The 14,899-nt window shown below is 48.5% G+C and overlaps 2 protein-coding genes across 4 annotated transcripts in view; both read right to left on the reverse strand.

Annotated features, from left to right (window-relative positions):
• Positions 1-1,860, reverse strand: part of LOC144174890 (alpha-tocopherol transfer protein-like) — a 56,559-nt gene extending 54,699 nt beyond the window's left edge. The window contains exon 1 of one of the 2 annotated variants that reach the window (XM_077703858.1): positions 1,068-1,860. In XM_077703858.1, coding sequence (XP_077559984.1) covers positions 1,068-1,113 — 46 coding nt within the window. In that variant the 5' untranslated portion in view covers positions 1,114-1,860. The remainder of the gene's footprint in view (positions 1-1,067) is intronic. The other variant, XM_077703857.1, reaches the window with a different exon arrangement.
• Positions 1,861-4,010: 2,150 nt separating this feature from the next.
• Positions 4,011-14,899, reverse strand: part of LOC144174892 (alpha-tocopherol transfer protein-like) — a 43,129-nt gene continuing 32,240 nt past the window's right edge. For both annotated transcript variants that reach the window (XM_077703861.1, XM_077703860.1), the window contains exons 4-6: positions 13,949-14,142; positions 11,377-11,487; positions 4,011-7,116 (exon numbers count right to left, since the gene is read on the reverse strand). In XM_077703861.1, coding sequence (XP_077559987.1) covers positions 6,925-7,116; positions 11,377-11,487; positions 13,949-14,142 — 497 coding nt within the window. In that variant the 3' untranslated portion in view covers positions 4,011-6,924. The remainder of the gene's footprint in view (positions 7,117-11,376; positions 11,488-13,948; positions 14,143-14,899) is intronic.

Raw genomic sequence — 14,899 nt, forward strand, 5'->3', positions numbered from 1 at the left:
ATTGGAGACTGGGGGTGCAGGTATGAGTCTCCTAAGGCAGTCTTTGCTAGCGGTTGCATGAGGGAGGCTGCACAGTTTGCACTGGGGACTGCACGGATCGTCTGCGCGAGGATTGCTCAGTCCACAAGCGGGGCAAGTCGGACGGTCGGGATGCGGGCAGACATCTTGCCTGTGGCCGATGTCACCTCACAGTTGACAAACTTGTACACTCCGGCGTAATGGGTGGCAGCGGTACAGGAGGCTGCCGACTTTTACGTAGAACGGCACGTGAGGGCCCTGGACGGTCAGGAGTGCCGAGGTGGCGCGCCCCATGAGGCGAGCATGTATGAGTTGAGGCCTGTTTGCTTGTAAGAGGTCACCGAGAGCTTCATTTGTTGTATCCGGGTCCAAGCCGTGGATGACTCCTCGGCAAGTGTCAGGAGGCGGCTTCATGTACGGCATGATTTCGTATTGCACTCCGCCGATCTGAACACATGTTATCTTGCTCAGCGTGATGGCATGACTGGCGTTGGGCGTGCTTGTGACGACTAAATTTTGGGACGTCTGGATTTGAATAACGATGGTGTTGTAGAATCCCTGCTGGGGAATCTCACTTGCTGTTGCGAAGCTTTGGAGAACGGTGCGATAAACCACAGTGTAATTGTCTTTCGGCAACCGCGGTTGTGGTGCACGGCGGGTGTTGGCGCCAGTAGTAGGTGAAACTCTTGGCTCACCGCGCTGCGGCGGTAAAGCTGACGTGGCGTCGCCCGGTGGCTTCGAAGGCGCTTTCTTGAGGCGCCTTCGAAGCCACAGGGATTTCCGGTGGGATAGTGCGGCCACTCAGTTGGTCGAATTCCATGCCCTCTTGGCGCTGGGAATCGGGCGCTGGGAGTGGGAGCTGTGCGCCCGCCGGCATGGCCGGAGGCAGCAGTATAGAACACCTTTGGCGCGGTAGCCTCAGCAGAAGCGTCGCCGCGGCAGAAGTTCAAAGTCGGGTAATTAGGAAGAGAGAGGCCCTCCGACGGCACTTGAGGCACCGAAGCGTGCTGGACAACGTTAGAAGGACGATGAAAAAGCCGTTCACTTGCCAGTGAGGGTAGTCCGCCGATTCGGAGGTTCAATGCGGGAGCCCATACAAAACGGGACCGTCTGTGTTGGCACCCTGGCGGCGAATACCAGATTGGCCAAGACTGAAAAAAAAAACCAGCGTTCGCCGTAATCGTGGCTGTACTTGCTCGGAACGAGAACGCAAGCATTCGCCGTAATCGTTGCAACACTTGCTCGGAACTAGAAAGAGATGTCATAGCGTACGCCCCTCCAAGGTAATGTCCAATGATAATCACTTCAAAAAAAAAAAAATGAAGCAAACTCGCACTTGTAGCAACAATGATTGGGCTAAGGTCGTTGAGGCAGCGAAGGAGAAGCAAATGCGCTGTAATCGTGGACTTAAACCGTCGTGATGGTCGTGAAGGTTTCGTACAGCTTCGCTAACTTCAGGTCTTACACATTAGTGCGAGTTTCCTTCATTTTTTTTAATTCAGAATGTGTAGATATATGGGAAAGGGCCTGTTTAAACGGGTTTTGTCAATGCCGTCGCTTTTATAAAACTGGTTCTGTTCTTCGCTGAAATTATTCGTAAATCTTGCTTTAATATTACTTATACCACTGCACTAAACGTATAGGTATAACGTTCAGATTATGATGTCGACAACACTTGTAGACTATATTCAACCATGAAATGACAAGGGTGGGTCCTTTTTATCAGCAAAGCTGTTTAGGCTGACACAAATCCGTTCGTCGCACCAAAAAACCTCGAAGCCTCAAGAAAAAAAAAATGCGGCTAGGGAGGTGCCGGGAATCTAACCCGAAATCTGACGCCGTGAAACCGGCAACCTAACGATTGCCCCCCTCCCCCTTCTCCCCCCCCCCCCCCCCCCCCCAAGTCCCGAGGGGTAAGGTGTTAGCAACGGCGGGGAACAAGACGTGCAGCTAACTGGAAAGGAAAAAACGCTGCCCGTGTTCGGAATCGAACCAGGGACCTTCGAGTTTAGATACCGAGGTCTGATTGAGCTATAATCGCATACCTGGCGCACAGCATTTTCTTTGGGTTCGTAGCGTAGGCGTTGGCCGCGGGTTCTAGCACGTACTGACGCGGTCCACTTTGGGAGAGATATGGAAGACTGCAGAGAAAACGATCCGGGCCGGCCAGTCATGGAGAACGTTCAGCGGCAAGCACTGGTATAAATGTGAGCTGCAACCGCCGGGTCTCCGACGAAGGGAGAGGGGCTGCCAGCTCTGCCGTTCCTCCAGCCTTCACCACTGGTAAGGGCTGCGCCATTTTTTTTTTCTTGTACCGGAAGCGGCGCTTTCCCGATAAGAAGTTTCTGGCTCAGTAATCGGCCCTGCTTTGTTATCAAACCTCACCCCGTATATGCCAGCTTGATCCCAACAACACGCGTTGAGGTGCAACATCGTTAACCGCTGCCTGTTGGCTAAATTACTCACTGTACCTCAAGTTGCGAGCACCTGCTGACATCGCAAGAGATTAAAGCGAAACGTTAGGCTCAAGCCGGCCCACAACTGCACTTTTCTCCCTGTTCTCGGGCGTCTTAAGACAAAAGGACCAGGTTGCTTATGCTTGTCTGTGTTAACTAAAGCATACTCTACACACGACCTCCGAGCGCTTAATGTTCAGAAACGTTTTTTTGCCGTCCTTGTTCACAATACACTTTTGTTACCCATTTTTAATTTACTGCCCTTCCTTGTATTTTGTCTGTTTGTATGCCTTATATCAGTGCATCACTTGACAAGGCCCGGCGCGGTTCGTGAGTACTTACAATGAATAAATAAACAAATACTCTACAGCTGCTTTTCATAGCAGTGTGATGCATACCCGGGAGTGATCTATTGGCCCAGGCTATATCAGGTAGGTGCGCGTTGGGCCATGCCTGAAGCACACCTGAATCAATCAATCTATAACTCAGTGCGCAAGCACTAGGAGGATTGACCCCAAGTAACCAGCGCACGTGTATTCTGAATCTAGTGTGGGTACTCCGAAGCCTAGCAGAGTGTTCCCCACTCACACAGTAACGGATACCGACTGTGAGGTAATGAAAGTCGTTTTATAAGCGGGAATATATGCTGCTTTCGCGAGATATTCTGTGGTTGGCGCAACAATGATTGAATGAAAGCTCGTTAATTCGAACCCTGTTAACTCGAACTGACGCCCTCGTCCCGGCACAGCCGTGTATATTTCAGGGGGGAGGGGGGAAATTATCGGCGTTCACCGATAATTCGAACGCGGCGGTATCCAGAATGGTTAATTCAAACTGGGATCCCCTGGTTTCCATCGCTCCTCACCACAGAAGTTGGCCCAGAGTGATTACAATGTGTTTCAAATACAAATCAAACCAAATTTACTAGAGATGCAAAACAATGGAACAAAAAACAACAGCATAGCGCGCGCTCTACGCTACTGCGGCAGCTTGTTTCGCTTCCCCAGCGGGCGCGACGCCGCCGGCCCATTGCTCCGGCTCTGGGCCGGCGGCGTTACATACGCACGCACGCACGCACAAACACACACACACACACACAGACACACACACACACACGCACACACACACACACACACACGAACGCACACGCACACGCACACAAGCACAAGCACAAGCACACACGCTCACGCACACATACATGCACGCACACACGCACACACACACGCACACGCACACACACGCACACAAGCACACACGCGCACACGCACACCCACACGCACGCACGCACACACACAAGCACGCAGGTGCCCACGCACGCACACACACAAGCACGCACGCACACACGAACACACACACACGCACACACGCACAAACACACGCACACAAACACACACACACAAACACACACACGCGCACGCACGCACACACACGCACATACGCACAAACACACGCACACAAACACACGCACGCACGCACGCGCACGCACGCACACGCACGCACACGCACATACGCACGCACACACACACAAAACCATTTCAGTTTTTTTTTGTGACGTGGTCGCTGTTCAGGGCCCCACAAACGTGTAGTAGCGCCTCATTCGCCAAAGGAAGTCCAGAGGTGGCTTCTTTGTGTTCTGCCCGCAGGTGCGGCGCGATGTCCAGTCATTTTAGCGCCCGCCCGCTAATTCGAACTCCGCTTAATTCGAACGATTTTATGGTCCCCTTCGAGTTCGAATTAACGAGCTTTTACTGTACCACCAATGCCTACTTCCGGTGCCAGATTACGCGATAAAAACTTAAGAACTGACTGCTTACTGTAAAACAAGAATCGGCCCGCAAGAAGCCGTTGCGGGAAATGCGGTAGAAGTAACTCCTGGAGATTTTTTTTTTTTGGTTGAGGGTTTAAAGCGCCGAGGCTTCACAGGCGATGAGGCGCGCCGTATTGGAAAGCTCCGGATTAATTTTGACCACCTGGGATCTGTAACGTGCGCCGAAATCTCGAATACACAAGCATTTTCGCTTCTCGCCTCCATCAGAAAAGCGGCCGCCGTGGCTGGGAATCGAACCCTCGAGCTCTTAGAGATTGGTAACGGGCGTCGTTGATTAGGCACAAATATTGCTGAAAGACATCTTAGTTCTAGTTACGAGGACTGAGTTGAGTTTCGAATAGAATGTAATGTGAAGGATTGACAATATGGGATTAGTGTCACTAGATAAGGTATAAGAGTACCGGCACTCAGGCACGCAAGTCAGCAGCCCTCGCCATATCGGTTTTCATCAGTGTTGCGAGAATGCCACTTCTAGAGCCTCGCCGATAACTTCTACGGTGTCGTTTGTTAACAACACTGCCGAAGATGCCGCAAAACGGCATCTTCGTACGCAGTTCTGCTCCTGCACGGGTTATATTTGATTCGTTTTCGGAACGACGTCAGTCGCGGGCAGCCGCTGTGTAGGGAAGACCAGCTACTGCAGTTTACCGACTGAAAATTGAAGAGCAACTAATTGGCAGCGCCCATGAACCGTCGCAGTGTAACTAAGTCTCACGTGATGCGAACAGACCAATGATCATGGCGGCGGCATGGAACAATAGGAGAAAGGAGTGCCGATACTCTGTAACCTTATCTAGTGACACTATATGGTATCATTCAAGTAATATCATGGCAACACCGGGACGGACCTAAAAGTAGGAGAGGACAGTGATTTGTTGGTGGGTAAAATGAAAAATATTTTTTCCGCAAACGATAGACGCAGATGGCGCAGAATTGAAGCCGTCTGAAGTTTATGAGAGTGGCTTCCATCCTGAAGAGTCCATAAATGTGCTGCAGGTGGACATCTTATGGATGCTGGGGTGTACCGATTCCCTCTCTGTGGCTCGACCGCAGGCCGTGACCTGGGGCTACGCAACTAGCTCCATTGTCCTTCGAAGTGCAGTGGAGAAAACTTCTAAGACACCGCGAGATGACACGTGTAGAGGCAAGCAAGGCAGACTGAATGTATATCTGCGTGTTGAGTCAACGATAACTAAGTCTAGGCCAGCGTCGTGCGCTATAGACGCAAAAACGATTATGCATGTAGTCCGTGTGTACTGCTAAGGATAGAAAACTAGATTGGTAATCTAGTTTCGTCAAACGTACCAGGTGCTAATCCAGGTGCTAATCTTGTCGTACTGCTGCCTCAGTGTTCAAGCTCTTTATTATGTGGAAGGCAGTGCAAGGATGTGGTAACGTGCCTGTTTTCTCGCGTGTTGTAGAGTCTCGAACCATTTACACCCCCTTCCCCCCCCCCCCTTGAACTTGCGAAATGCATCGAAACGTTTCGTATTCGCTGAGCAGGAACAAACATATTAAAGTCGGCCCTGGTCTGGGTGTTCTCAAGTTCCATAAAAAACTCTTCAAAACTTCCAATAAGCTCTGCAAACGCTATAACCAAGCCTCCTATTCTAAGTACTGGATGAATCTTTTCACTACGTTCTGAATACATTCAAATTTTACAAAAAGTTCATAAAAGTGTTGCAGGGTCCCTTTAAAGCGGCCATGAAGACAAAATGCAAGTTTTGGTAATTCGAAAGATTGCTCGTTAGAATAGCACGAACCCCACATGTAAGCTAAAGTTCAATAAAATAAGCTATATAATTAAGAAAAAGAGACTTGTCATGCGACCGATTAACTCATTTCCCGCACTAGAACTGATGACATATTATGGACAGATATAAGATTGATTGAGGCCGGCTAAAGCAAACGCAAGTTTAGCAGGGCTGATGAGCTTGCAGAACGAGCTATTTGCGCACTAATATAATGAATATTCTTTTTACAGCAGTAAGATTGGTTGGGTAAACAATGGAAGTTACGAATGCACATTTAAGCATAGAAGCACCAGTGCGTACTGCGCGCACTAGACTTGTGATAGCTGCACAGCTTTCCGGCGCTCTGGGGTTGTTTCACATGAAATTGCCTAACGTGACCCTGTTTGTCCAGCATACGCAATGTTTGACGAACGGATTACTGTTAACCGTAATAAAGATGAACGAAGTGCTAATCCGGTCAAACAAAAAGCGAGGGCGGGCAGCAGTCCTGAGCGGTATTGTGGTCCCATCTCGGAGGACAAACGGTAAACGAGGCAACAACACATGTTTCGCCATTCGCTGCAGCCCTAGTCACCATACTTAACATTTGTTTTAAATACTTGCCGTGCATACGTTACCGCTGACGTGCCAAGACACAATTTAGCGGGATAATTGAAATTTTGGCTTAAAGTGTGTAATTTATCAGTGAATAAAGCACCGTTTGCTGCCGGACAAGCGTTGAGGCTCTATAATGCCCGGAATCTTTATAATAAATCAGAACTTGTAATTTGTATTCATGGCACTTTTAACTACTAAATTGTGCACTTCGAGGTGTGAAATTGATACTGGAAGCCAGATTCATCGACAACGCCCCGGCGCAACACCACTCTCAAGTGGTTTTGCTTTGTGCCGTGGCGTAACCGTATCGATCCATGTCATTGAATAATGCCGTTGCTGTCTGCAGATCCTCTTCGAGTTTGTCGTAGTTGAAGCTTTCAAAGCTGCCGCCATCTGCCTCAGGAATCAGATCATCAGGCACCAGGCCATGTAGCTTGCTAAGGTCATACCCAAAAAGCCTTGTCTGAAAAAAAGAGGAAGAGGGAGAAATGGCATTTGCGGAATTTCACTTTTGAGTTGGAGCTGCAGTATACAATGGCAGAATCCCATCGCTATCATGATCATCTTCATCATAATGATAATGGTCATCATCAGCAACTATTTATGGCCACTGCAGGACTAAGGCCTCTCGCGACAGCCTCCCATACGAGAATAAAATAAAAGGCAGATTACGTTTGACACATTTATTTTTTGTTAAATTGATGAAATTTTGTGCAGTTAAGCGCGATTAATTATGTAACCCGCGTCGGTGGCTCAGTGTATGAGGCAATTTTACGCGGGTTCGATCCAGGACGCGATGGCCGTGTTTCTTATAGAGGAATTAAACGAAAACGCCTGCGTGTTAAAAGTTCGCAGCAAGCTAGGTGCACTCATATGAATTAAATTAATTCATAGTCCTCCTCCACGGACTGTTTCATAGGTTGGTGTTAGCTTCACCCCTATTATTTCCTATGTGGCGCGCTTAAGTAAATTCAAACCGTTTCAGATTTGCGCGATTTCCTCACTGTAACTTTCGGAGAACTACGGAGGCAAGGCAAATGTGGCCACAAAAGTGTACGCACCACATTCGATGTGGTTTCCAGGTGTCGTGTTGAAAATCGTCACAAGCTTGGTGAGTGCTTGGGATTATTTTGTGCGCTCAGAGTAACTAACACAATATGGATCGGTTTTGGTGATTTGCAGTTTCCGCGTCTTGGGAGGTTTTCGCGTGTGGCGCATGCGCGCGATGGGTATCCTGTTCGGCAGCAACTCGGCCAGTCGAGCCGGAGGCGCCTTGTGCCCAATACCCATTCGTCTCGCTTTTCATTTGCCAAAAGTGTTTCGTCAATCGGTTAAATGTTCCCGGCTGGACTGACTTCTGTCGAAGGCAGTATTCTTGGCACCAACATTGTAGTGCACTGCCCGCCAACGCCGCCTGTATAAACACTGCCTAACGCGTCGGCCGCTTTTCAATGGGAGCGGTAGGGCACGGCCGGACTGGAGCAGCGGCGAGCGCGCACTTTCATACGGCCTGCGCACCCAAGAAGGAACCAATACAGCAGATTCTTTACAGTGGGGGCGCTTCGAACCAACCCTCTGCCCTTCCAACCCGCCTTTCTGTTAGTCGACGCATCGCTTCTGGCCGAGCGCAGCTGTGTGTTTTTGACAGTGCGCTTCGCTGCCGGCGGGCCGCTCAGCCCGACCGGAGCGTGAATAGCAGAATCACGTTTAGCTAAGCGATAACCCTATCTCCCTCGACGGGAAATCATTCGCGTCACTGGTCGTGCCCTGTGCGTGTGCAAACCAAGACATCATTCGAAAGGAAAAATAAAAAAATAAGAAATGATATTATAGTCACGGAAAGTGCCGTGTTTATTTGCCTGTCTCACCATTTTCATATAATACAGTCGCTGATAAGATATGAAGACCTCGCATATTTTTCGTCATGCGCCCCGCGTTGAAATGTTTCTTTCAAATGTTTGATTCGGCGCTTCCGAATGATAATGTTAGGCTGTTTGACCCTAATAGACCGAAAATTCAGAAGGGGGTAAGGAATCAACTATTTTAAGAACGCCCATGTAAATTAACACTGGCAGGTATCACCTGTAACCACGGCAGGGCTAGGGCAGCGGCAAATCCGCGCGCACCGCTCCTCTACCCCGCCCGTGCTGTGGGTCAACTGGCGAGGGTTGGTCCGAAGCGCCACGAACTAGCGGCGGTGAAAGGTGGGAACTATACCCGAAGCGCAGGCCGTATGAAACTGCGCGCCCGCCGCTCCTCCAGCCCGGCCGTGGGTAGGGACGCTTAGTTCAGGCACTCATCCGCTATGTGGCGCGTGCCGGCGGACGTCCCGCCTTACATCACTGCTCGCGAGTGGCGAACGCTGCACCCGATTCTACGACGTGTGTCTGTCAGCTTGCCTGTAGGGTTTCAAGAGCCGTTTCTTTCACATCTTAGCCGCAACGGGGCGCTAGTTCGGGGGCGCACTGGGGATCTCATTCAACGTGTCGCTCGCTTCGTACCTGCTGCATTTTTCGACAGATTACTGACCGAGGCGGAAGTGAAATATTGTAGGAACATATTAATTGGCGGGTAGACAAATAGCAAACAAAAACTATCTGTTCGGGTGGTACAGCCATTATTTTACTGATTTTTTCTCTCTGGAGGATTTAGTGAAGAAAAAATTGCGTGTACATCTTTTGTTCAAGCGCTGGCTTCTACCATTACTTTCCAAAAAAAAATCACGTGCTTCTGAATTTCGGGATATTATAGAAAACAAAAGGATAAGCAACTGAGGGTCCAGCGAAGCTGTCTGGTCGCTTCTACATTACAGGGGCCCTATTCTCGACTGCACAAATTGCCGGCAATTCAGGCAATTTGCCGGAAGTCTTTTCTTATTGGCTTTCAATTTTGGTCACGTGCTTCCGGTTGACAAAACGGTTGTGTGGTGTGCTGTCGTGATTTTGACGTTTCATGTCGCTTACGGGCACCAGTTCTAAAGTTTGCCTTATTTCTCGTTACTAAAGGTGCATAATTCTTGGCCGGCAATGAAAAACCAGACTAAATGCAGCGTACATGACAACGTAAGCCTGTCTTTGCTATTCAACAACAATACTGCTTGTAATACACACCCCCTCAGTGATTGGCTGAGAAGGCGTGACGTAATTTAAACAGTTGGCGGAAACGTCATGCACTGGCAACTTCAGCCTGCGTAAAAGTGACGTAACGCTACGTAACAGCTTGAAAATGGCGGCTGTTTTTGTCACAAAATACAAGCAAAATAGGGCAAAACATTGACCCGGCTTACGGCGCCGCGAAATGTGCGGCAATTTGCAGTAGGCGCAGTTTCGCATGCGCGCTGTTTAAAGCATGTTTCCTACCGAAACAAATTATAGTTTCAACTGCTTCGAAGTCAGCGATCATGAAACATACAAATAACATGCAGTATTTTGCTTTTATCTTTGGCAATAAAATAAAAATTTTTTGTTTGGCTTAACCGCAAGATAAGAGGGCAGTACAAGCCTCTCCATGACAAAGAGAACCCAATGCATGGCATTTGTCCACCCTCGTCCTAGTAATCTGTTGGGTCACATGATCGAACTCAAGAGAAAAATAACAAAGAAAAGTGACTATTTGGTTCATTACAGCGCTGATTGCAGTTGAGCTTGACGAATGAGTGAATCGGCGACATCGGTGCGCTCCGTGGTTATCAGGCGTAGCGCTTCGCTGCTCTTATGTGTCATAGAAGCGATGGTCGCGGCCGTCTTTTTCTATGATCACGCCATAAACTTGTAACATAGCAGCAGACGATGGCGTGGCGGCGGTGGCGGCAGGGAAGGTGATAACGCAACAAAGCTTGCATTGAAGCAGAGAGCCCAGCTGTGTTACTAAAAGCGATTGAAAGAAATAAATAGACACGGTAAAAAAATTGTGTGATGTTCTTTAGCTCGACATCCGCCTTTCGCTCGCTTTTGGATCAACGTTACTCGATCGCCTTGTGGTGTTGGCGCCAAATTTGACCTCCAGAAATGTGTTTTTCTTGTCAGTCTTAGCTACCGTCTTAATTTTTATAGTACATGCCAAGTGTCTTATATGTTTCTTGCACAATATTTGATACCTTGGTAGCGATTTTTACGAGTGACTGTCAAATTACACTGCATGTCGTCATAGCTATAGGTGCAGCACGTCACTGATTGCTTACGTCGTGCTTACGCAAAAAAACATGGGCGAAATGCCGGCAATTTGTGCAGTCGAGAATATGGCCCCAGTTCTCAATTTTAAAACTGCGTACCGGTGCGGAGTGCGAACAGCGTGGACAAAACAAAACGAAAGAGGGGGATGCCCCACTCAGAAAATTCCGCGGCACGCTATCCAAGTAGGCAAGCGCGCAAAGCCGGCATCAGCCTGCGTCAGCAAAGTGGTTTTGCGTCCGCCGTGACAAAAGGCGGTTTTATCAGTGACAAAGGCAGACAGGCAAGGTGCGAACAAGAAGGCTAAGGAACGCCGTGTGGGGAACGCTAGACAAACTGCCAACTAGTTTGCATAGTTTCCGAGAAGCGGCGCTGGCTGGCGGACATGAAAGCACGTAGGAAGGCTACGGAGCGGGAAAGGGTAGGAGAGAGCAACAGGAGAGTGGCTGTTTGGTCATTTTTCTCTCACGCGTTAGGCAATGATTATACAGGCGGCGTTGTCCCCGCTCTAGACAGAAAAGCGGATTATGCAGCAAACTGTTATTAAAACTTACCCTACTGACCAGTTTCGCTTTCATGAAGACCTTGGCAATAGCGAACAGGATGTCAAATATTGCGGGGTTGTTGGTGACGTAGAATCCTTTAATTCGCACCGGGTAGCAGTCCTGTAACGAGAACTATTCGTGATTAGGACGCCCGCCCAGTATAGTGACATAAGTATATTGGAAAGTTAGGATCCTTCAGGGCAAAAAATAATTTGTCGCAGCGACACCTGTAGGCACAGAGAAGGTCGCGTATGTATTGGTTAGGATGTTCGTGCTCGTTGACAGCACAAATAACGCTCGAAGAAACTTTGGTCAATAGCACGCCTGCGTATGAGTAGAAGTAAGATAGCGCTCATCATCCTATGTCGCCACAACAATCACGGCCACGAAGGTTAAGGATTTAGTAATTATTGGTAACGAAGGTTAAATATTTGACACGATGTTTATTCTCAGTAGAATAAACTCGGCTTAAAAGTCTTGACAAAACAACTTTTCAAGAATTGACCACCGGAACCAGGGATAGGAACCTGAAATTGCATCTATAACGCGCGGCTAAAGCATCACAGCCAAACAAAGACTTCTTTGTACTAATGATCGCTTGTGCATTTCTTGCGGTACGATTGGTTCTCATTGCAACGCACGGGAGTCAACCATACACGTGTAATAGAATAAAACTGCGCAAAACTACTAGAGGTGGCATAACACGACATGCTTATCTTTTGTGCAGTTCTATTTTCCGTCGTGCTTCACCAATGGCCCCAGGGCAGAAGCTTCCGCATTAACCACCGTGTTCTTCATTTTGATGAACAGCGCCGCGACAGGTGAACGCTGCACCACGTCAGCGACAAGCACAGTGCTCAGGCGTCGGGCGGCAGCTGCGGTAAACAGGCCGTGAGCATGTGCCTGTCTACTTATCTTGATTTTGAGCATTTGGCCGCGCGAACTCCGGCAGTACGCACCACCACGCACAGGGTCGTTCGATCGGGCACGGCTAGAGGTAACCCGCCGGTAGTAAGCCAACTGTCGCAAAGGAAATGAGGCATTGCTACGTGTTCCCCGACGCGGGATTCTATTGAAAATCCCGATGGAAATTATTATCCCATCATTATTCTAAGTGTGCCGATGAAATTGGTTGCTGCATTACTCGAAAACGCCACAAGTAGACCAGGGGATGCGTAAGCGGAATATTTTTTGTGATAGGAATGCAAGTGCATCCACCAATCATTCTGAAAACTTCGATCGACAAACATTGCTTTAGCAGCGAACTACGTGAAAGCTGCATGACGGTTTTGAGTGATTGCTTAAAAAAAAAAACTGCGGTTTATTCCTCTGTCATAGGAATCAGTAGAACACGAAAGTGAAATTTGCAGCGCAATCTGCAGCTGAGCATGATTTGCGGGTCGGCGGTTGTCTTGTGGGTGAGCGGGGCGGGCGACGCCCTGCTGGCGTGTCACTTCGGCAAAGGTGTATAGGCGTCATTTCCGTGACGGGTATGACGTCAGTGAAATCTTGGGGTATCGCGGCATAAAACACTTTCGTGTTAAAATATAACACCCGAAAACGAACAAGCCTATGTATAGCGTACCCTTTAGTACTAAAGATTGCTTCTCCACAAGAAGACCCTCTGTGCAGGGGTGCACCCATTACAGGCCGCTTGCTTCGTTGTACTGGCGTCACTTGCGTGGCGGATATGACCTCAGCGAAATCTTGGCGTATCCGAAAATAAAACACTTTCGTGTTAAAATAATGAGCCATTCCCCTCTGTTAAGGGGAATGACCTGAGAAGCATTTTAGCACATGACAAAGTGGTGACACCGAATTTATACGAAAGGTACAAGCAGAGTTTATTCCTCCTCAGCGATCATAAGGGCCATCGATAAGGTAGACGCATACACGCACACACTTTTATCTTGATCAAATAGACAAACGAACTTATACGCACGAGCGCCTTGCGGTGGAAACGCCTCCCTCTTCAAAAACAAACAAATGCAAACACAACGGCTCGTACTTTGGAACGACACGCTAAAAATGTTTTGAGAGGCATACATATTTAATAGCGTCCCCAGGATAATAGCACGCACACCGGGACGTCGGTTATACAACAACTCACGGTAAAAATACCGCGCGCTTTAAACACGCGTGGAGCTTCGGGAGTTGTCGTTTTCTCAGATCGAACACACATGAGGCCCTAGCCATATGCGCTTCGCTTAATAAAAAAATAACAAATCGGACCTAAAGAATTGTGGAATTGAAGGGGTTTGCGTACCATCCGCGAAAGGTGTAGCCTTTCTTAGCATAGGTTTTGCATAGCGTAAGTGCGATCGTTCTTGCACCATTAATAGTTGCCATAAAAAGCTTGCACCTCAACATACTCTAAAATTCGGGGGTGTGCTGTTATTCAAACCGAAAAATGAAAAGTAAGGCCTCGTGGTGTAAATATATCCCTGTACTGGCAGACGCAACATAACGTACCAGAGTATGTACCCCGCACTGCAGGTTGCGAGCTATCCTGGTTCCGAAAGCACCCATACCATTCGCACAACAACATCGTTAGAGAAGCAGTAGGAATTTTCGGACTCACCTGCATGAGGTCGAAGGTTCTTTTTATGGACGATGGTGTGTACTGGGTCAAGTGGTAAGCGCTCAGTCCCTTGAAGTCCATTATGATTACAATCCCACGGCGCTGATTTTCTTCTTCAAGCAACATGTATTCGGCTTGAATCATGCTCATACGAATGAAGTCATTCAATGAACAGATGCTGGTGTTCCAGGTGCCTAAAGCAGCACGGAACCAAATTAGACCAAGCTACTGCATTTTGATATTTGAAGTTAACGAAATAAATCCCTCCTGTGCAACCCCGTACGAGGTTAACATGGACATCCACAATGTACCGCCATGAGTCATTTGGTATTTCTTCGCATTCGTAAAGCGTACTGTCACATTGCTTATTTTCTGATTCGTGCCGCTTCGTATCAATTCTAGCTGCTTGTCAGCTCGACGCTTCCCTCCTCGCTAAATTAGCTTCGATATCCTAGCTGTAGTAGGTACTTATTTAAGTCGTCCCTACGGATTGCTGAAGCACGTGGGTCTCTACATCGTCAGTCTCTACATCGAAATTTGACCAGGCCACGCGTACTGTCTGCAATACAGACACAAAACTTCTTTTTTAAAATATCCGCCTTGGCCACGCTATGCCAATTGACGAGTTCCTCTCGTCAGGTTGGGAATGGTGAGTCAGCTCCCTGGCCGTTCGACGTATGCCGGAGAAGCCGTGTGTCCGACACCAAAACGCCAGTGTACTTAATGGCCGAAGCAATTCTCCGCTGCTGTGGGGAGTGAACCGGACTACTATTGTAAAATAGCTTGAAGGAGCCAGGAGGACGGTAGACGCTGAGGGAACCTTTATTGTGATACCCTCCCATATACACAGCTGCGTTCCTACATTAAGAGCGCATGCATTCACCATCTTCGAGGCACAGGGCTCCCTCCTGGGAGACCCCCAGATCTTAAAGGAGCCATGAAGAGAAAACA

The sequence above is a fragment of the Haemaphysalis longicornis genome, unplaced genomic scaffold, assembly GCF_048455015.1.
Source record: "Haemaphysalis longicornis isolate Haplotype H1 unplaced genomic scaffold, Haemaphysalis longicornis Haplotype H1 scaffold_3, whole genome shotgun sequence".
Lineage (NCBI taxonomy): Eukaryota > Metazoa > Arthropoda > Arachnida > Ixodida > Ixodidae > Haemaphysalis > Haemaphysalis longicornis.